This window comes from Pelodiscus sinensis, chromosome 30 (genome assembly GCF_049634645.1).
Source record: "Pelodiscus sinensis isolate JC-2024 chromosome 30, ASM4963464v1, whole genome shotgun sequence".
NCBI classification, from domain to species: Eukaryota; Metazoa; Chordata; order Testudines; family Trionychidae; genus Pelodiscus; species Pelodiscus sinensis.
The window spans coordinates 10,329,839-10,352,704 of NC_134740.1; the positions used below are offsets into that span (position 1 = coordinate 10,329,839).

At 45.7% G+C, this 22,866-nt stretch overlaps 3 protein-coding genes across 3 annotated transcripts; all 3 read right to left on the bottom strand.

Moving 5' to 3' along the window:
* Positions 1 to 369: 369 nt before the first annotated feature.
* On the bottom strand, positions 370 to 1,332 carry LOC142821147 (olfactory receptor 5AP2-like). Its single transcript, XM_075911955.1, has one exon. It carries the CDS (start codon positions 1,330 to 1,332, stop codon positions 370 to 372), a length of 963 nt encoding a protein of 320 aa, XP_075768070.1.
* A 10,689-nt stretch (positions 1,333 to 12,021) lies between these two features.
* On the bottom strand, positions 12,022 to 12,984 carry LOC142821287 (olfactory receptor 6C75-like). The gene has a single exon (XM_075912135.1). It carries the CDS (start codon positions 12,982 to 12,984, stop codon positions 12,022 to 12,024), a length of 963 nt encoding a protein of 320 aa, XP_075768250.1.
* A 4,029-nt stretch (positions 12,985 to 17,013) lies between these two features.
* On the bottom strand, positions 17,014 to 17,976 carry LOC142821288 (olfactory receptor 5AP2-like). The gene has a single exon (XM_075912136.1). It carries the CDS (start codon positions 17,974 to 17,976, stop codon positions 17,014 to 17,016), a length of 963 nt encoding a protein of 320 aa, XP_075768251.1.
* Positions 17,977 to 22,866: the final 4,890 nt, after the last annotated feature.

The window sequence follows — 22,866 nt, forward strand, 5'->3', positions numbered from 1 at the left end:
TATGTGCCACTCGGGGAAATGAAATTCAAACTTTCCCGGGCTTTTTCCTGTTCAGTTGGAAATCAGTGGAGCAAGGCAATAGATTGTGGGATGCTTCCCAAGGGCCAAAAGCATCGACTTTCTCAACGCTCAGTCTACATTGCCGTAAATTTGACATGTAAGGTAACATTTTGCGATACTCTTGGTGAACAACAGGAGGACTGAAATTGACTTCAGTGGCCATTAACAGGAACAGTCTTGGCAGTGTGGGCTCGAAGTTCAGAAAATCAACCTTACACAGCCACATTCAACCTAAACTCCAAATGTAGACCAGCCCTTAGAAACTGGAGGAGTTCATTTCTATTTTACTAACGGCTAAAATTTGTCCTTTCAGACTCTGTGCCTGTTTCTGAAAGCAACCAGATTCAGAACAATTTTTCTCAAAGACTCTTTGACCTCCTTGTTTCTCAGGCAGTAGATGACGGGGTTGATCATGGGATTCAGGACTGTGTAGAAGACCGAGAATATTTTGTGTAGCATTTTGGGAGTGTTGGTTGTTGGAACCACATAGACAGCAATTAGAGTCCCATAGAAAACTGACACCACAATGAGGTGGGAGGAGCAGGTGGAAAAGGTCTTTTGCCTCCCGGTGCTGGAAGGGATCCTCAGGATGGTGGTGATGATACAAATGTAGGACGTCAGAGTCAGTAGCAAGGGCACAAGAGCCCCTGTGGTAGCAACAATAAATGTCACCAGTTGCAGAGTCCAGGTGTCACTGCAGGACAGTTTTATGATGGGCGATAAATCACAAAAGAAATGGTCGATTTCTTTGGAATCACAGAATGTTAATGAGAACACAAAGCTATTTCCTATGGTGCCAAGCAGGAAGCCGCTTATCCAGGACCCTGCCACGAGCTGGGCACACACCCTGCCATTCATCAGAACAGCATAACGGAGGGGATGGCATATTGCTAGATATCGATCATATGACATGGCCGTGAGCAGCAAAAGTTCTGTAGGTGCCATGATAGAGAACCAATAAAATTGCCCCAGGCAGCCCTTAACAGAGATGGTTCTGTCCCCAGTCAGGAGACTGGCCAGCAGCTGGGGCAGGAAGGTGAAGGGATAACTGATGTCCAGGAAAGACAAGTTCCCTAGGAAGAAGTACATGGGGGTGTGAAGGTGCTGATCAGCCACAACTAACACCACAATGAGGATGTTCCCACCCATTGTCACAATGTAGATGGCCAGAAACAGCAGGAAGAGGAGAGGCTGCAGTTCAGAGACCTCCCCAAATCCCAGGAGGATGAATTCCATGATGTGCGTTTGGTTTCCTCCTCCTTCTTTCTCCATACAACGTATCTAGAAATAGAAAATTAATCAATATTGGTGAAGTGCAGTTTTGTGCTGTCAGTTTCACCGAAAGAAACCTGGAGGAGGTAAATTCCCACTGCTGTGTCTCTCCACTGGAAGAATGAAGTTGTCAATGAACAGCGGAAGACTCATATCAGTAGGTGGAAGAATCTTCCATACATTGTGAGTCAAAAGCATGAAGCCATATTGAATTACAAGAAATGTCCTATTAACTCCTGCAAGCTCTTTTGAACTTGAAACAAAGACTTATTAGGTAGAAATCTGACTCATCTTTATTGCATCTACATCATCACCGCACACCTTGAAGAAATAACAAAATATCTGTTGGAAATGAGATATCTGTTAAGTCATTCACAATTTGGGTATATGTACGTTCACTCACTTTGAACTAGCTAGCAGGAAAAAATTAGCCGTGAGAATATGTGATACAGACAGTGGGTTGTGATAGCTACCTGTGTACATATCCAGGTCTCACATAGGATTATTGTCAGAAAGAGATTGTTCATTTCTCCAAGGCTGCGTCTAGACTGGCAAGATTTTGCGCAAATATTTTTACCGGAAAAGTTTTTTCCTTTAAAAGTATTTGCGCAAGAGAGCGTCTACACTGGCATGAATGCTTTAGCGCAGAAGACATCTTTTGTGCAAAAGCATCTGTGCCAGTGTAGATGCTCTCTTGTTCAAGAAATTAACTTGGCTGTCTACACTTGCCCTCTTGCGCAAGAATACTTGCGCAAGAGGGCTTATCCCTGAGCGGGAGCGTCGGAGTATTTGCACAAGAACCACTGATTTTGTACAGTACAAAGTCAGTGTTCTTGCTCAAATACTCACGGCCAGTGTAGACAGGCGGCAAGATTTTGTGCAAAAGTGGACACTTTTGCGCAAAATCATGCTAGTCTAGATGCAGCCCAAATGTTTTGAAGTATATAATACAGGTCCTTTTAAAGAAGTAGAAGCATTTAAAACAAAAGTGTCAGAGCCCATAAATCTGAAATCTCCTGCTTGATCTCCCCCTGCAATCTTCTCCATATATCCTACTTTCTGGTCTCCTCAGCCTCTGATTTATGATGTGCCCACTGAAGCTGTGTCTACACCAGGGGTACATCTAGATTATATGCCTCTGCTGACAGAAGCATGTAAAATAGGCTACCCAACATAGTCAATAAAGTGGGAATTTAAATATCCCCGGCTTCATTAAAATAAAAATGGCCTCCAAGCTGTGCCGGATCAGCTGATTGTCGGCACAGCGCGTGAGTCAAAGCGCGGATCAGTCGACAAGGGAAGCCTTTGTCAACCTCTCCTGTCAACCTCATTTCATGAGGCATAAGGGAGTAATTGACAAAGGCTTCCCTTGTCTACTGATCTGCTTACCCCTCCCACCATGTACAAAGGGCTGCCCCCCCCCCCCCCCCGAGAAAGGAACAAGAGCATGGTTTGGAAGGGGTGCTACCAAAGGAGGAATTTAATTAAGTTTGCTAAAAGAAGGAAGGGCGATGAGGGAGCTCTGGCAGAATGCAAAGGATGCTGCACCCCAGCTGACAATAGCCTTCAAGTCTCAGGCTACGTCTACACTCCAAAAAAGAAGTCGGAAAAAGATATGCAAATTGCGATCTGCAATTTACATATCTTTTTCAGCTGTTCTTTCGAAAGAGGTGGAAACACGTCCTCTTTCGAGCCATCCCTTCTTCCGCCTAAAACAAAGTTTACAGGGATGGCAAGAGAACTCGTCCACTTTCCATCCTTTTTTCCCATGGATACTGGACGTGTCCCAGAAAACACCTGCAGTCTAGACTAGTCTGTAGCCTGACATTAAACAGAGCTTTGACTTGCCTTGGCAGAGTCCCTTCTGACTATTCCTGATGACTTTCCTCTCTTCCATGTGATTCAAAATGGATTCCTTGTGGAACCTCTCCATGATTTTTCCAGATACTGAGGTGAGGCTGGCTGATCTGTAGTGCCCTGGATTCTTCTTTCCTTTTTTAAAGATGGGCACTACATTTGCCTTTTTCCAATCGTCCGGGACCTCCCCGATTGGTATGAGTTGTCAAAGATGGTAGCTAATGGCTCTGCAGTGACATCTGCCAACTCCCTCAGAACCCTCAGAGGCATTAAATCCTGCCCCATGTGTGTCTGGCTTTTGTACATTTGGTAAACTGTCTTTTAACTAGTTATCAACCCATGAAAGGACTTTCTCTTATCCCGTGACAACTTACTTTACTTAAGAGCCTTTGGTGAGGGACCTTGTCAAAGGCTTTCTGGAAATCTAAGTACACTATATCCACTGGATCCCCTTGTGCACATGTTTGTTGACCTCCTCAAAGAACTCTAGCAGATTAGTAAGGCATGATTACCCTTTACAGAAACCATGATGACTTTCCCCCAACAAATTATGTTAATCTATGTGTCTGACAAATTTATTCTTTACTATAGTTTCAACTAATTTGTCTGGAACTGACATTAGACTTACCGGTCTGTAATAGCCAGGAATACCTCTAGAGCTCTTTTTAAATATTAGTGTTACATTAGCTATCTTCCAGTCATTAGGTACAGAAGCCAATTTAAAGGATAGGTTACAAAGCACGGTTAATAGTTCCACAATTTCCCATTTGAGTTTTTTCAGAACTCTTGGGTGAATATCATCTGGTCCAGGTGACTTGTTACTATTAAGTTTATCAATTTGTTCCAAAACCTCCTGTAATGACACCTCAGTCTGGGACAATTCCTCAGATTTGTCACCTAAAAAGAATGGTTGAGGTTTGGGAATATCCCCAATATCCTCAGCGATGAAGACGGAATCAAATAATTAATTTAGTTTCTCTGCAATGACGTTATCATCTTTGAGGGCTCCTTTAGCATCTCGGTCATCCATGGGCCTCATTGGTTGTTTAGCTGGCTTCCTGCTTCTGATGTACTTAAAAAACATTTTGCTATTCCTTTTCAAGTTTGTGGCTAGCTACTCTTCAAACTCTTCTTTTGGCTTTCCTTATTATATTTTTACACTTATTTTGAGAAAATTTATGGTCTTTCCTTTATTCTGCACTAAGATTTGACATCGACTTTTTGAAAGATGCCTTTTTATCTCTCACTTCTTCTTTTACTTCGTTGTTAAGCCATGGGGGCACTTTTATGGTTCTCTTACTGGCTGTGTCTACATTGGCCACTTATTCTGGAAAATCAGCTGCTTTTCCGGAATAACTTGCCAGCTGACTACACTGGCCCCTTGAATTTCCGGAAAAGCACTGACGATCTAATGTAAAATCGTCAGTGTATTTCCAGAAAAACTATGCTGCTCCCATTCGGGCAAAAGTCCTTTTCTGGAAAACTGTTCCGGAAAAGGGCAGGAAGCCCAGATTTCTTTTCTGCAAAAAAGCCCTGATCACGAAAATGGTGATCGGGGCTTTTTTGCAGAAAAGCACGTCTACATTGGCACGGACGCTTTTCCGCAAAAAGTGCTTTTATGGAAAAGCATCCTGTCAATGTAGTTTTCCGTTTTAAGCATTTCCGGAAAAGGGTGCCAGTGTAGATGTAGCCACTGTGTTTTTTAATTTGGGTATACATTTAAGTTGGGCCTCTGTTATGGTGTCTTTGAAAAGTTTCCATGCAGCTTGCAGAGCTTTTACTTTTCTCACTGTACTTTTTAATTTCTGTTTAACTAACTTCCTGAATTTTGTGTAGTTTCCCTTTCTGAAATTGAATGCTACAGTGTTGGGCTGCTGTGGTGTTTTTCCTACCACAGGGATTTTATTCCAGTGTTTGACCACCCTGACAGTTAGGAACTTTTTCCTAACGTCCAACCTAAACCTCCCTTGCTGCAGTTTAAGCCCATTTTGATTCCTTCTATGATACATTCAAGAGACCACACGACCAAATGAGAGTCAAGATTATTGAGTAGGAACCAGGCATACTATAGAACAAGAAAAAGCGAGTGGGTCACTCAATAATTACGTGTTCACTTCACTTTATTCACGTCACTCCCTCTGAAGCGGCTTGTACCTGCCAAAGCTGGAGGAGAGGAGACTGCCCTAGAAGCACTTTGGGTCTGACTCACGATGGCTGTTTCTATGGGCTAAATCTGAGAGCTACTCACTGCTCTCCCATAGGCATGTTTTGCTATAACCCATCTGTGATGGGTCCCCCCAGGGTTCTCCCTGCACCTGGGGCTTCACTGAGTCCTCCAGCCCCCCAGACTGGGCTCCCTCTCACACCGGGCTGCTGGGGCCGGTCCCATTCACATGGGCAGGGACACACCTAGTTCTGGTGACATGGGAGCTCTTTGACTGACCAGCACTAGAGAAGAGACAGTCCAGATCCCCACCGGCTCTCCAGCCTAGAATGCCAGTGGAGCAGAGGGGACAGCAGCCATGCATACTGGGACGTGGCTTGCTTTTCTTCCTGTTCCATTAACGATAAGTGAGCGAGTGGAAATACTTGGATTTCCTGCCTGCCTCCCACTCCTGGCTGGTGAAGGGATGGGGTGGAGGAGAAATTCATAGAATACTTTCCCCTTTCTCCCTGATAGTCAGGGGAGTGGAAGGACAAAGAAGACATGTCCCGATACAGACGGATGCTGCCTCCCCCGCTCTACTGAAACGGCAGCCATGTAAGAACCCACAGGAGTAGCATCCCGCCCTGGTCCAAACAACAACCACTAGGTGTTTGTTTCCCAATCTGACTCTCCCAGTCTGAATGTGGAGGAAAATATGCTCATCTCTGGTTCCCCGGCTGAGAGATTTTCCTGCATAGAATTCACTTAGTGTCACCCTGGTTAAAGTCAAACTGCACTTTTATTAACTACAGAGGTAGCTGGTAAGAGACAAGAGATAGCAAACCGGCCAAAGCCGCTCATCTAGCAAGCAAGCAAACACACACATGAAGCCACAAGCAAGCAAACACGCTGGTCAGACTGGCTGTGAATGAGTCACATCTCACCTGCACTGATGACACCAGCCCTCCGGTAGATTCTCAAGGCACACGCTGCATTTGCTTTGGAACTTGTGTTCCTTTACAAAGGCTAAAAATCCCTTTCGCCTGGATCCAGCACTTCCCTCAGGTCTGTCTTTGTTCTGTGGGTCTCTGTAGGAGTCCTCTTCTATAGGGAATGAAAAGAACCAATGAGCTCACTCCCTGCTATATAGAGATTCAGATGGGGTGGGAACCCTTTGTTTCCAAAGTTGGTTCCCAGGTGATTTATGGACAAATAAAGACATTACGTGAGGGAGTCCAGAGTCATGTTGGTTGGTGACTCCCCCAACCCCTCTCTTAGTGTCATAGCAACCGCTGGAGAGTTCTCAGCAGATGAGAGCTGAGGTTCTCTTAAGGCTTGTTGTTTTCTCTAATGGCTAATTACCGCTAATAGGCCCAACCCAGCCTTCTATCTAGGCCCATCCCAACATCCTACTGACAACATCTTTCCCAGTGGGCATGACAACGGTGTAACATAGAGTCGATATTCGTAACTGCAGAATCAAACACAAATAAGGAGAGCATATTCAGCCAGTCACAACCTGTCCAAACCAGCTGCACCTTCAGCCTAATTCTTCAGATTTTCTGAAATAATATGATAATCTTTTCATTACATTTCTCATTCTCTGCTATCCTTGGCAGTGACCAATCCTCCACAGAAACTGAGCTTTGGGATCTGGCCGACCCACCTAGACCCTACAGTGATTCTTAGTGTATTTCCTTGTTGGTAATGTCTCTCCTGGCTAGTAATTTTTCCTCCAGATACCTGAACATAGATGTTGGTGAAAATTTACATTATTGTGCAGGGAAAGTTAATATTTATTTTTAGAAAAGAAAAACTATGGCACTAGGACAGTCTTAGTACTAACCTCAAAGGGCAAGTCATGGAAGACAACTGATTTCAAAGGGAAAATAATGGAGACAGGAGAACTGTTGACCCTAAAGACAAACCAATAGAGAAAAAGGGAATGTCTCATTCAAAAGAAAATTAGCGTAGTCAGAACTGATCACAGAATCATAGAATCCTAGGTCTGGAAGGGTGTGTCTAGACTACCGAGTTTTGTCGACAAAAGTGGACTTTTGTCGACAAAACTATACCAGCGTCTACACTACCGCTGAGTTCTGTCGACGTTATGTCAGCAGTTTTGTCGACGCTGGTAAACCTCATTTTACGAGGCATAACACCTTCTGTCGACAGAGTTCTGTCGACAGAAGGTGTTATTGCCCGTAGGGTTGCGTCTAGACTACAGGGTTCTGTCGACAAAGCAGCTTGCTTTGTCGACAGAACTCAATGTGTCTGGATGCTCTTTGTTGACAGAAGTTTTGTCGACAGATACTGTCGACAAAACTTCTGTCGACAAAACCCGGTAGTCTAGACGTACCCGAAGAGATCTCAGGAGTCATTAAGATCTTTGGGCAGGGGGCTAGACTTGATGACCTCCTGAGGTCTCTTCCAGCTCTATGACTCTATGATTCAATGAAATGATAGAAATTCCACATCTGCATCTTACCCACAAGGCTTGTTACCCCTTCAAAGAAAGCAATGAAATGGGTTTGACATGATTTGTTCTGCACTCATCAACTTATTTGCTTGTAGATGTTTGCAAATAGATTTCTGAGGGATTTGCTCCATTTTCTTTCCTTGTAGAGAAGTTCAAGTGACTGGTCTGGAATTCCTTGGATTGTGATTCTTTCCCTTTTCTATGGATGGGCATTGTATTTGTCCTTTTGAAGTCAACTGGAATTACTCTCAAATTCCCTGAGTTTTCAAAGATAATCACTAATGTCTCAGATATTTCCTCAATCAGCTCCTGGAGTAGAATCACAGAATGCTAGAACTGGAAGGGACCTTGAAAGGTCATCGAATCCAGTCCCCTGCCCTCACGGCAGGACCAAGCACCGTCTTACTTACCCTAGGCAAATTATTCCAGTGTTTCATCACCCTGACAGCTAGGTAGTTTTTCCTAACGTCCAACCTAAATCTCCCTTGCTGCAATATAAACCAATTGCTTCTTGTTCTGTCATCAGAGGCCAAGAAGAACAATATTTCTCCTTCCTCCTTGTAGCACCCTTTTTGCTACCATGTCCCCTCTCAGTCTTCTCTTTTCTAAACTAAACAAACCCAATTATTTCAGTCTTCCTTCATATCTTCTAGACCTTTAATCATTTTTGTTGCTCTTCTCTGGACCTTCTTCAGTTTCTCCACATCTTTCTTGAAATGTGGTGCGCAAACTGGACACAATACTCCAGTAGGGGCCTCATCAGAGCAGTGCAGAGCGGAGTGGAAGAATGACTTCCTGTGTCTTACTCACCACAGTCCTTTTAATGCCTCCCTGAATCATGTTTGCTTTTTTTTGCAACAGTGTTGCACTGTTGACTCGTGTTTAACTTGTGGTCCAGTATGACCCCTAAAATCATAATGCAGGATGCATTTCTTAGGCCCTGGTGACTTGTCTAAGTAACTTTTGTCTTGTCCTTCCCTTATTTGAGCATTTGAACCTACCCCATTTAAACTGTCATTGCTGATGCTCGGCCTCCCTTCTTGGTGAAAGCCAGGACAAAGAAATCATTAATTGCCCCTTCCATCTGCACGTGTCCTGTTACTGTTTCATTCTCCCTCTAAGAATCAAAGGGTGTGATGGAGGGGCAGTTACAGATGACTTCTTGCAGGTGCTTCCTGGAGTGTTGATCTCCCTGTCTCCTGCAGCCGAGGCACCGAGCTGAGACCTCTGACCCCTTGACGAAGAGCAATCTCTTCAGGTCCAGGGGAAATGCAGTTCGGGCCCAGCTTCCAGGAAACCAACCCCCAACTCGGATCAGAACCCCAAATGAACCACTCCAGCAAGCCCTCTTTAACAATGAAAGCGAGAACGTACACACTGATGGCTCCCCCAGGTAACACTTATTTACACGGGGCTGGATAGGAAATACAAGTGATTTTATTAAGTACAAAGAGGAGGATTTCATAGGTTTCAAGAGAAAACAGAGCACGGTGAATAACAAATTTAAAATAACAGAAAATGCACAGCCAGGTCTATCACACTAAAACTTATTGCAAACTTATTACAAACGGTTTTATTTCAGCCAGACCCCCAAGCAAGGGAAGATCTTTTTCTCTCTAGGGTCCCTCACTATTTCCCTGGGTGTGTCTGGCCAGCCAAGGTGTTTAGTTTAGAAACAACGGTTCAGTCCCATTGTTTTATAGATTCCCCTTCGGCTGGGAACTTGTTCTCTTTCCCGACTTCCATGAATTTCCCTGGTCACATGTCTTCTTTGGACCAACCCCCGCTGAGACTCAAAGGACAAAGCAGGCTGCTTACAGGTGATCCCCCAGATATGGAGGTGTCCAAGAACTGGAAACTCCCTTGATGGGTTTCAATCGCACATTTAAAACCAAAAGCTATTCTGTACTGCGTATCTAACTTTCCACACAAGAGTGATACATGCCCAGGAGGAACATATACAGGTGCAGCAGACTGGGACGTTACAGGCAGTAGGTTACATGAGATATGTTGTCCACAGCATCTTTGCTAGATGCATATCTCTGCCCATAAAGGCAATTTTATAAAGGATGTTGGTGGGCTGGAACTCATGGTTTAGAACAGCAGTTCCCACCCACCGATGTGTGGATTGTGACTGGCCACACCCCCAGCTTTTATTTAGCTCCACCCAATGGGGTTCCCAAGGAATTCTCTACCCCCCTACTTCCCTACGCCGCAGCAGTGTGATTGGGGCAGTTGGTAGCTGGTTGTGCTGTGATGGGAGCCGGGCCCTAGTTCCAGCTCCAATGGCTGCTACCTGGCCCGGCATTTTGAGTGGCTGCCTTGGCCAGCACAGCTGAGAACCATGGGATGGGCAGCTGTCACTGCAACCCCGTTCTCCTGTCTCCTTGCTCTGTGGGAGCCTCCCCTTGGCCTCCAGCTTGTGCACACACATTATTATTATTCATTATTAAGTGCATACGCAAATATAAATGTGGAGAGGAGGGTTACTCAACTTTGGAAGCCCCAGGGACCAGAGTGATATTCACAGCACATGCCGAGGGCCGCAACTTAAGTGTGGTTGCATCTACATGCAAATAGATGCAAATATATAATTTCATATGGCTGGGCATAAATACAAAGATTAAGGCAAGATTACATAAGGCACAGGCCCCATGTAAATCAGTTCTGATATTAATACAATGCAATAGTTACCCAATTTCTACCCACATGACAGCACTTTTAATGAGCAATGACATGACAGTCCAGGACTTCAACTACTAAAGAGCATATCAACAAAAGACCATTATATTGACTCACTGTTGAGGCGCGTGTTCCCAGTGGAGGCCATGTTCAAAGGATCCCAGCTCTGGGCCGCGTGTTGAGCCCCGTGTAAACCCAAATCGTACTGCAGGCTGCAAACAAACAAGCCATGGACTCTGTGTAGCCCACGGGCTGTGTGTTGAGTCTGGTGTAGAATGTATCAGCCCAGTCAGACCTGCTAACTACCACCTGTTTAATTCTGGTACCGTTGAGACCAAAGTTTAGAGCAAGAGAATATACTTTAACAAATATTAGCACCTATTTTATTGTTTTTTTCAAATATACATGTGCAGCAGGTTTTCTAATTCTTCTTAACCATCTTGTCTCCCTTCCTTTGATATGCCTTATTTGCCAGGGGCTACCATTGCAATGACATGTATTATGTGTGTACAGATGCGATGTAAAACGACATGTGACCTCTCAAAGTTACCATACTGAATATACACATTTTTAGTGCCGGTATGCCAATAGCTTTTGAATGAGTTTGTCAGTCCATGGTATAAAAAAGTTGGGAACCAGTGGTTTAGAAAATCGATCTTATGAAGCTAAAGTCTACCTAAACTCCTAGGCTAGGTCTAGACTGGCATGATTTTCTGCAAATGCTTTTAATGGAAAAGTTTTTTTTAAAAAGCATTTGCAGAAAAGAGCGTCTTGATTGTCAGGCACGCTTTTCCACAAAAGCACTTTTTGCAGAAAAGCGTCTGTGCCAATCTAGATGCGCTTTTGCGCAAAACAAAATTGAGCTGTCTACATTGGCCCTTTTGTGCAAAAACTTTTGCCCGAATGGGAGCAGCATAGTATTTCCACAAGAAGCACTGATTTTGTACATTACAAAGTCAGTGCTCTTGTGGAAATTCAAGCGGCCAGTGTAGACAGCTGGCAAGTTTTTGCGGAAAAACTTGCCAGTCTAGACACAGCCCTAGGGTATGTTTACACTACATGGAGCCATGTAGATTACCTTTGTAGACATAGGAAAATGAAGCCACGATTTAAATAATCACTGCTTTATTTAAATTAAAATGGCTGTTGCGCTGTGCCGATGAGTGGTTTGCTCAGCGCGATAGACTGGACGCTCCACGGTCAACATCAAAGCCCTTTGTCAACCTCCCCGGTAAACCTCATCCCATGAGGCATAACGGGGAGGTCAACAAAGGGCTTTGATGTCGACCACGGAGCGTCCAGACTATTGCACTGTGCCGACAAACAGCTGATCGGCACAGTGCAGCAGCCATTTTAATTTAAATGAAGTGGCGATTATTTAAATCGCCTCTTCATTTTCCTATGTCTACAAAGGTAATCTACATGGCTCTGTCGACAGAGCCATGTAGTGTAGACATACTCCTAGTGTACACCAGGCCTAAAAATCTGTTCATTTCTATTTTACTATGTGCTAAAATTTGTCCTTTCAGATTTGATGCCTGTTTCCAAAAGCAACCAGTTTCAAAATAGCATTTCTCAGAGACTTTTTCACCTCCTTGTTTCTTAGGCAATAGATGACGGGGTTAATCATGGGAGTCAGAACTGTGTAGCAGAGCGAGAACATTTTGTGTAGGACCTTGGGAGTGTTGTTTGTGGGAACCACATAGACAGCGATCAGGGTCCCGTATAAAACTGTCACCACAATGAGGTGGGAGGAGCAGGTGGAAAAGGCCTTTTGCCTCCCGGTGCTGGAAGGGATTCTCAGGATGGTGGTGATGATACAAATGTAGGATGCCAGGGTCAGTAGCAAGGGTACAAGTGCCCCTATGGTAGAGTCACTATATGTCACTAGTTCCAGAGTCCGGGTGTTGCTGCAGGACAGTTTTATCATGGGTGAGAAATCACAAAAGAAATGGTCGATTTCTTTAGAATCACAGAATGTTAATTGGAACACAAAGCTGTTGGCTATGATGCCAAGTAGAAAGCCGCTTATCCAAGACACCACCACTAACTGGCCACAAATCCTGCCATTCATCAGAGCAGCGTAATGGAGGGGACGGCATATTGCTAAATACCGATCATAAGACATGGCCGTCAGCAGCCAAAATTCCGTAGCTGCCATGATAGAGAACCAATACAATTGCACCAGGCAGCCCTTAACAGAGATGTTTCTGTCCCCAGTCAGGAGACTGGTCAGAAGCCTGGGCAGGATGGAGGAGCTGTAACAGAGATCCAGGAAGGACAAGTTCCCCAGGAAGAAGTACATGGGGGTGTGAAGGTGTCGACTGGACACAACTAATGCAAGAATGAGGTTGTTTCCACCCATTGTCACAAGATAGATGACCAGAAACAGCAGGAAGAGGAGAGGCTGCAGTTCCGGGACCTCTCCAAATCCCAGAAGGATAAATTCCACAATGGGTGTTTGGTTTCTTCTTTCTGCTCTCTCCATAGCACGTATCTAGAGATAGAACATTGTTAAAAACTGGTGGAAAGTGGTTCATGCTGTCAGTTACACTGATGGAAACCTGGAATCGATAACCTTCTATGGCTGCATCTGCTTCAGATGAGCTTGTGTGCCCACAATGCCATTTCCACTCAAGCTCATTTGAAGAAACGAGCTTTGCCCACAAAAGCTCATGGTACACATGCATATTTGGAAGTCTTTATGGTGCTATAGGGCCACTCGTTCTTGTTACAAGCTAACATGGTATTCCTCTGAGACCGAGAATAAAATACACACACAAGATGTGAAATAGATAAATTCATTGAAAAATACTTCCATGAATGGCTATTATCTGGGATGGGCAAGAATGGCATCCCTAGCATCTATTTGTCAGGGATGAGAATGGATTAAAGGGGATGGAGAATTGAAGATTCTGTGTTTGGTTCATTCCTTCTGGGGCACTTGGCATTGGCCACAGTTGGAAGATGGTACACTGGGCTAGACGGATCTTGTAAGGCAGCTTTTATGATTTTACCTTCAAAATCTGAGAGTAATTCAATACCCTTTCATGGGCATATTTTGCTAAAACCTAACGCTCTTAATTTCATTATACCGGGCCTCTCTGGTCCGGCAACTTTGGTGGTTCGGCAGGACAATGGATGTCTCTATACTACAGAGCCCTGGTCGGGAGCTGGTGGGTAGGAGCCAGATGGCAGGGGGCAGGTGGCTGGGAGCCCTGCTAGGAGGTAGTGGAAGAAGGACCAGGGCTGGTGGGGCTGGCAGCAGCCTAGCTCGAGTCAATGTCTGAGGTGGGGATGGTGGCCTGGGTGGCTGGAGGTAGGGGGACCAGTACCATGATCAAAATGAGTCCCACTCCTTACCCCTCCCAGAAAATACAAAAGGCTCTCTCCTTGGCCCCCTGCCCCTAGCCTCCCCAGGATGAAACCAACAGAGGGATGTAGATTAAGGGCCACCAAATTCGGAATGCAGCCTCCTCTTCTCCTAACGTAAAGCACGGTCAGGATGGGGTTGCGCCTGCAAAATGAGAGGTGCCCGCAATGAGACTGGTTCCCCAGAATTTGCAAAGGGAGGGGCAGAGAGAAGAGATGTGATACTGAGCGTGGCCACTGGGGGCAGCGAGCCGGCAGGGGAGAGCTGGACTGCAGGGTGACCAGAGAGGGCATGTGCACCAGCAAGAGAACGTCCGTCTGAGGCCAGGACTCTATTATGGAGCAGGTAAGTGGCCCTTAGGCGAAGTCCCAGCCCACCTTACCCCCCACACCACACCCTCCTGTGGAGCTCCCTAGCCCTCCCAACCCCCCCCCCCCTCTGATCATTCCAGCCCTCATCCCCTTTTCCTCCCCCATCCCATGCCCACAGTGCCAGGCTCCTAGCACTCTCTCAGCCCCTCTGCCCCTTCTGCCACTCCCCCTGCATGGGAACTTCCTGCCCTCAGGGGCCTTCAACAGAGGCTGGGGCCAGAAATCCGTCCTCCTTGTCTGCCACATCCTGTTTCCCAGCAGCATGCTACTTACCCATCTCGTGGAAGCCTGTGGGTGTGAGGGTGGGAGGGAAAGAGGGATTGCAAGAGGCCGTAACTACTGGCTTCCTCTCCTCCTTCATCCAGAGTGCTGTGTAAACCACACAGTGATCAGGAGCTGATGCTCACTGAATGTGGCCAGAAATCTGTTACACCGCTTTGTGTTGTAAGGACAGCAGACCACTGACTGCACTTGGCATGGGAAGGACAGATAAACCAGGAGAACCTCCCAAGAACCTTGTAAAAAGACTCAGAGATGGTGATGGGGGTGATCACAGAAGACCCGTTAGGGCTGCTTCCCAATGTGCTGACAAAGTCACTGCCACTCGCCTCCTCGCTTTCAGGGGTTTCTCACCACCCGGTCCTACTGGGCCTGGTCTCCTGGTCTCCCCCAGGCAAGGCACCGAGCTGAGCTCACATACACTTACCCCAAAGCAACAGAGACACTGAAACACTTCGGCTACATCTAGACTGGCATGAATTTCTGAATTCCGTTAAAAGCATTTTCGGAAAAGCATGTCTAGATTGGCAGGATGCTTTTCCGCCAAAGCACTTTTTGTGGAAAAGGGTCCGTGGCCAATCTAGACGTGGTTTTCTACAAAAAAAACCCCGATTGCCATTTTTGCGATCGGGGCTTTTTTGTGGAAAACAGTAGTATGCTGTCTACACTGGCCCTTTTGGGCAAAAGTCTTTCGGAAAAAGACTTTTGCCTGAATGGGAGCAGCATAGTTTTTCCGGAAAAGCACTGATGATTTTACATGAGATCGTCAGTGCTTTTTCGGAAATTCAAGTGGCCAGTATAGACAGCTGGCAAGTTTTTCCGGAAAATCATCCGGAAAAACTTGCCAGTCTAGACACAGCCTTCAGGTCTGAGGAAAATGCAGTTTCAGACCCAGTATCCAGGCAACCACACCTGAACTGGGATCTGAACTGCAAATAAACCACTCAGACAAGCCCCCTTCAGCCCCATCACAATGCAAGATGGATGCACACGCGGGTTGCTCCCCCAAGTAACAATTATTTACAGGCAATAGTAAAAATAAATAATTTTATTAAGTACAAACAGGAGGATTCAAGTGTTTGCAAGTGACGACAGAGCGAAGTGAAAGACAAATTTATAATAAACTGAAAGTGCACAGCCAGTGGACACATTAAAGCTCATTGCAACGTTTCCCTACAGCTATTGCAGTTTCGGCTAAAACCCCAAGCCAGGGAACATCCTTTTCTCCCTTTTGGTCTCTGGTTATTTCCTTGGTTTTGTCCAGCCAGCCAAAGACAAAGGGACAGCTCGTTTCCTATTGTTTCATTGATTTCACTGTGGGTAGGAACTTCTTGTTCTCTCTCCCGTGGAAAATTCCCTGCTCAGACTCTACCAGTTGGGGTGTTCCCATGTTGTCCCAAGGCCAACCCCTGCTTACACTTAGAGGACAAAGGAGGTTATTTACAGGTGACCACTAGGAAATGGAGGTACCCCAGCATTGGAAACACCTTTGATGGCGTTCAATTGTGTATTTAAAACCCTAAACCGTTCCCTACCCTATATTTCTAACTTTCCATACAAGAGTGATACAGGCACCAAACTACGACATACAGACACAGCAGACTTCAGCATTAAAATGACATGAAGTATTTTGTCCAAAGCATATTCAAGTTAGACATATTTGTATCCATAAAACAATGTCATACAGCATCACCAAGAGTTCCTATCTCAGAGCATGACGGGATGTGCAGGAAGGATTCCTGTTCCATCTCCAGACAAGTTAACAAGCCATTCCAGGCTTCCCATACTGTGCAGGCAGAGAACACACAACACATCACGCTCAAATGCCTTAACCCTCTTGTAGCAAGAAAAAAATTATGAGTTCCCCAGAAGTGTCCTCCCAGGGTTCAGCGCCCAGCTGTGAGATGTCATGTGAAGAGGGGATTGTCTCCAAAGTCACGAAAAGTTCTTGGCTCTCGCTGCTCACCAGCTGGCATTTTCCTCATTCTCCTCTTCCCCTCTCCCACTATGTGCTTCTCCAATGAGGTCCAAGATCTGCTGGACTCTCCATGATGGTGCTATTTTGCATCTCTGGGAACTGGCGCCCAAGGAAGTTGAATTAATGAAGGTCATGCCCATGTGTTCTGCTCAGGAGTGTTGTCTGCACTGAGGTCTACTTGCAATGCTGGCCACATGGGAATTGAAATTCAAACTGACCTGGGGATTTTCCTGTTCACCTGGAAACCAGTAGAGTTGCATGTTCTGGACTTTCTCAGTGTCGGGTATACACAACCCTGACTTTGACCATTCAAGTTCAAATTTTCTCCATGAATAGCACGAGTACCAAAGTCGGCTTGAGTGACCTGTAATGTCGATGGAACAAGCTTGCTTGTGTGGACTCATGGTTAAGAAAATCAAGGTTATGTAGCTACATTCAATCTAAACTCCTCTGTAGACCAAGCCTAAGAAACCAGATGAGTTCATTTCTATTTACTATATGCTAAAAATTGGCCTTTCATATTCTTTGCCTATTTCTGAAAGTAACAAACGTGAGAATAGCTTTTCTCAGAGACTTTTTGACCTCTTTGTTTCTCAGGCAGTAGACAACAGGATTGATCATGGGAGTCAGGACTGTGTAGAAGACAGAGGATATTTTGTATAGGATCTTGGGAGTGTTGTTTGTTGGAAACACATAGACAATAATCAGGGTCCCATACAAAACTGTCACCACAGTGAGGTGAGAGGAGCAGGTGGAAAAGGCCTTTTGCCTCCCGGTGCTGGATGGGATTCTCAGGATGGTGGTGATGATACAAACGTAGGATGTCAGGGTCAGTAGACAAGGCACAAATGTCCCTATGGTAGCAAAAGTAAAGGCCACCAGTTCCAGAGTCCGGGTATCGCTACAGGACAGTTTTATCATGGGTGAAAAATCACAATAGAAATGGTCAATTTCTTTGGAATCACAGAATGTTATTTGGAACACAAAACTATGTGCTGTGATGCTGAACAGAAAACCACTTATCCAGGACCCTGCCACGAGCTGGACACACACCCGGCCGTTCATCAGGGCAGCGTAGCGGAGGGGATGGCATATGGCTACATACCGATCGTAGGACATGGCTGCAAGCAGCCAAAGTTCTGTAGCTGCCATAATAGCGAACAAATATAATTGCACAAGGCAGCTCTCAATAGAGATGGTTCTGTCCCCAGTCAGGAGACTGGACAGCAACCTGGGCAGAATGGAGGAGCTGTAACAGAGATCCAAGAAAGACAAGTTCCACAGGAAGAAATACATGGGGGTGTGAAGGTGCTGATCAGCCACAACTAGCACAACGATGAGGATGTTCCCACCCATTGTCACAATGTAAATCACTAGAAACAGCAGGAAGAGGAGGGGCTGCAGTTCAGGGCCGTTCCCAAACCCTAAGAGGATAAATTCCATGATAGGTGTTTCGTTTCTTCCTTCTGCTTTCTCCATAATACCTGTCCAGAAATAGAACATTATTAAATATTGATGGAGTGCAAATTGTTCTGAAAGTTACTCTGGCAGAAACCTGAAGGAGGTCACCTCTTACTGGTGCATCTCTCCACTGGAAGAATCAAGTTGTCTATACACAGAGGAAGATTCATATCACTAAGGGTGTGTCTAGACTACAGGATTTTGTCGTCAAAAGTGGTCTTTTCTCAACAAAACTATACCTGCGTCCACACTGCCTTTGAGTTATGTCGACATGATGTTGACAAAACTCAGCAGTTTTGTTGACGTATGTAAACCTCATTCTATGAGGAATAACGCCTTTTGTTGACAGAGTTCTGTCGATAGAAGGCATTATTGCATCTACACTGTCCTTTGTGTCCACACTGTTTTGTCGACAAAGCGGCTTGCTTGTCGACAGAACTGGATGTCGTCTAGATGCTCTTTGTCGACAGAAGCTTTGTCAACAGTATCTGTTGACAAAACTTCTGTCGACAAAACCCTGGAGTCTAGACGTACCCAAAGTGGCAGAATTTTCAGTAGATGGTGAATCAATAGCATGGATTCCTATTGAATTACTAGAAATGTCCCATCTAACTACCACAAGCTCTTTTGAACTTAAAACAAAGACTTCTAAGCTAGAACTCTGGGCCATCTTTATCACATTAGGGCCATCATAAGATAACTAGAAGAAAAAACAAAGAAAAAAATATTAAAAATGTGGGCTATTTAGATGTCATCCTTGCGTACGTCCAGTCTGCAGTCGGGAGGTGAAATTCCTAGCTTGGGTAGATGAACAAGCATTTGCTTTGACCAAGAAAGATAAAATTCGCAGTGGGAACATGACGACACACACAGTGACTTGGCACAGCCACCCGTGTTTGTATCTAGGGTCTCACATGGGGTTGTTCTCAGTGAGAGATTATTTCCCCAAATTGTATGATGCATATAATACAGATGTGTTTAAAGAAATAATAGCAGATCCTTGCTCTTAAAGCAAAGATACCTGGCCAATGAATCCGATACCTCTTAGTTGCTTTGCCCCTACAGTCATCTTGATAAATCCTTCCGTCTGATCTCTTCAGCCTCTAACTTATGATGTGCCCATGGAATAAGCTGTGAGCTGTCTACACTGGCCCCTTGAATTTCCGGAAAAGCCCTGACGATTTACTGTAAGAAATCAGCTGCTTTTCCGGAAAAACTATGCTGCTCCCCCTCGGGCAAAAGTCCTTTTTCAGGAAAACTGTTCCAGAAAAGGGCCAGTATAGACAGCACAGTAGTATTTTCCGCAAAAAAGCCCCGATCGCGAAAATGACGATCGGGGCTTTTTTCCGGAAAAGCGCGTCTATATCAGCTTTTCTGGAAAAGCATCCTGCCAATGTAGACGCTCTTTTTCCGGAAATACTTATAACGGGAAACTGTTCCGTTTTAAGCATTTCAGGAAAAGGGTGCCAGTGTAGACGTAGCCTCTGTGTGTCAGGGATGAGACTAGGTAACGGGTGGATCTGTTGGTAATTCCCTGTTGTGTTCATTCCCTCTAGGGCACCTGGCATTGGCCACTGTAGGAAGACAGGACATTGGACTAGATGGACCTTGAAAGGCCGTTTTTATGTTCTTCCCCTCAAAATCTGTGTGTCATTCAATTTTCTTATCTAAGCATATTTTGCTCAAACCCACCTCTCTCCATTGAATTTTCTCTTGGATTGAAGAAGCCCTCCTATTCTTTTGATTATGGGGGATGCCTGAGCAAGCACTTATCTTTTTCAACCAGATAGTATCATTTTCACGGTGCTGTTTTAGCCTTCCCAGTTACGATCTCTTGTCAGTTACAACCTCACCAGATCCCTTCCTTCACATGTTTGGAGCTAAGAGGAGAATCTTTGCACTATGTTTTCCATTCGTTTCAACTTTTAATACAGGCGCTCCCACCAACTTATGACAATTGGTTTCTGGGGAACTGTCGCAAGTCGGGGGTGTCATAACTCAAGCCCTCATTTACAATAGGCATCATGCACCATCGTAAATGTGTGCCGAGGACATAAGTTGGGGGGTTTCAGCCCTTTCTGCACTTAAAAAACCAGTTGTAAGTGCCGGGGGGGGGGGGGGGGGGGAGGTGCAACTTGGGCAGTTGCAACTTGGGGGTTTCCTGTTGCTACTAGGAGAAAGTGAAGTAAATGGGGCGGGGGGGTTAACTTACATAATCCTGCTTCCAGCCTTGCATTAATTTCAATTGGTTAAATAACCAGACAAAACACATGGTAGTGAGGCTTACAAAGTTTGACAAAAAGGGTTCTGGGGTCAGCAGATCCTTATCTAGACTGCTGGGCTGCTGTGGCCAGCTGCAGCCCTGCTCCCAGTCCCATTGACACGGGCAGGGACACGCTCAGCTGTGGTGACATGGTAGCTCTCTGACTGGCCACTGCATGGACCAGCAATCGAGAAGTGACAGTCCAGATCCCCACCAGCTCCCCAGCCTAAGGCCCCACCCATGTATCGCCCTATCCTGGTGCAAACACCAGCAAGTAGGAATTTGTTTCCCCATCTGACTCTTCCTGAACATGGAGAAAAAACATGCTCGTCTCTGGTATCCTGGCTGAGAGATTTCCCCGGGGAGTTCACTTAGTGTCACACCGGTTAAAGTTAAAGTACACATTTATGAACTACCGAGGCAAGAGATAGCAAACCGGTCAAAGCAGCTTGCCTAGCAAATAAACAAAAGCACAGACTAGCCTTAACACACTAGATAGATTAGGAGAGAATAAGTAATATCTCACCCTCACTGATAATACCAGAATCTCAAGGCACAAGCGGCATTTACTTTAGAATATGTGTTTTCTAGGGTTCATTACGAAGGCTAGAAATCCTGTTAGCTCGGATCCAGCACTGCCCGCAGGTCTGTCTTTGTTCCTTGGGTCTTTCCAGGAGCCCTCTTCTGCGGTGAACGAAGAGAATCTATGAGCTCGCTCCCTGCTATATAGAGATTCAAACGGGGTGGGAACCCTTTGTTTCAAATGTTGGCTCCCAGATGATTTATGGACAAATAAAGACATTACACGAGGGAGTCCAGAGTCATGTGGCTTGGACACTCTCTCCCCTCTCCCCACTTTTATAGTCATAGTAACCATTACTTACAGGCTCTCTGGAGAGGTCTCAGAAAAGCTCATCAGATGAGAGAAAGGTTCTCCTAAGGCTGATGTTTTCTCTAATGGCTAATTACCCCAATTCTAGAAACAAACCCAATTCTAGAGGGTCATGTTTTCTATAACTTTTTTTCGCTCTTCTCTTTACTTTTTCTAGTTTGTCCACATATTTCCTAAACACTGGACACAATACTTCAGCTGAGGTCAATTCAACATGTAATACAGCAGAAGAATTACATCTTGTGTCTTGCTTATGTAACTTCCTCTTTCCTCCCTGGGTTACTTGGGAGCAGGTCACACTCACAGATGTGCCTGGATGCCTGATGGTTTTAGCATAAAAGGAGATCCTGAGTACCCCAGTGGTGATGTCGTTTAGTTGGGGAAACCCTATTCACCCCCTTGCTGCTGTCCCTTGCTCATAAAGAACATATAATGGTGAAGCCTCCACCAGTTTGGCCCTGTAACACACTTACTGGTGTGACTTGGGAACCTCCAGGGATAAACTTATTCCAACAGTAAACTAGATCTAACTTCAGAACAACATTTACAAATCATAACTAATATACTTCTAATAGATTGCATTAGAATATACAACCTTTACTTAACTTAAAGAAACAGGATATAACAAATTAACAGTGAATAACATCAATTGACAAAGTACACAGAAGTAAAAGGAACTTATCTAACTCCCATTTGCACTGCCAATATTTATTCCACCCTAGAATTTGCACACCCCTAGACTCAGAGTCCCAGACTTTTGCTTGAATGGGCGCGCTGGAAGAACTGCAGCTGTAATGGAGATTCTCTGTAGGGAGGGTGTATGTGGGTGTCAGGGGGCGAACCACCCCCTCCCCTTTAGCCCCGTATGGTTGTGGGGTAGGGGAGCCCGCGTTCAGTTCACGGAGGGGCTCTCTGCTACCCCTGACCCTTTTTCTCTTGGCCTATAGGATGTAGAAGGGTTCTCTTATATCGGGGTCGAGCCCCGCTATGACCAGGACCCTCCTACTTAACCCCTGTGGCCAGTAAAGGTCCCAGTCTCCGGTGCTCTCTCCAGTCCAGCTCTTACCAGTCCGTTGACACCGCCTCGGTCGGAGCGTCCCTCCCGTGGTCCTACGTCGCCTGGTTGCTCTTCCGTGGCCTGGGGTCTGGTCAATCCCAGCTCAGCTCTCCACCGCAGCCCTAAGGTTGCCCCCTCTTGCTCGGGGGGATAGGGAGGTGCTATCCAGGTCCTCCGCTTGCCAGCCCCCGGCGCGATCCACCGGCCCCTCCTGGGACCTCCGCCCCCCCTCAGCATCCTCCGCCGCTGTTTCCCACTCGCGGGTGTGCCTCCCCCCAGGTGTGCTGGTGCATGCGCGGCAATGCAGCCAGCACTCCCCCGGCTCTTCGCTCACCACGCGAGCTGCCCGCGTGCCTGGACACAGCGCAGGTGACGGGGCTGGCCCGTCACAGTGGGTGCAAGCTATGCAGCACCTCTGGTTCACTGGGTTGGCCTCTCTGTCTCTCTTTGAACCCAGAATTAGTCTGTGTCTCTGAGGTCTGTCCCAGGCAGCATTTCCCCAAAGATGCCCAGTTACTCACAGTCTCCGGGTATGTCTACACTACAGCGCTAATTCGAACTAACTTAGTTCGAATTAGTTAATTTGAACTAAGCTAATTCGAACTAATGGATCCAGACTAAAAAACTAGTTCGAATTACCATTTTGCTAATTCGAACTAGCATGTCCACATTAAGTGGACCCTGAACAGGGCTTAA

Coding starts and splice junctions, on each gene's coding strand:
- LOC142821147 (XM_075911955.1), bottom strand. CDS start 1,332: ATGGAGAAAGAAGGAGGAGGAAACCAAACGCACATCATGGAATTCATC.
- LOC142821288 (XM_075912136.1), bottom strand. CDS start 17,976: ATGGAGAAAGCAGAAGGAAGAAACGAAACACCTATCATGGAATTTATC.
- LOC142821287 (XM_075912135.1), bottom strand. CDS start 12,984: ATGGAGAGAGCAGAAAGAAGAAACCAAACACCCATTGTGGAATTTATC.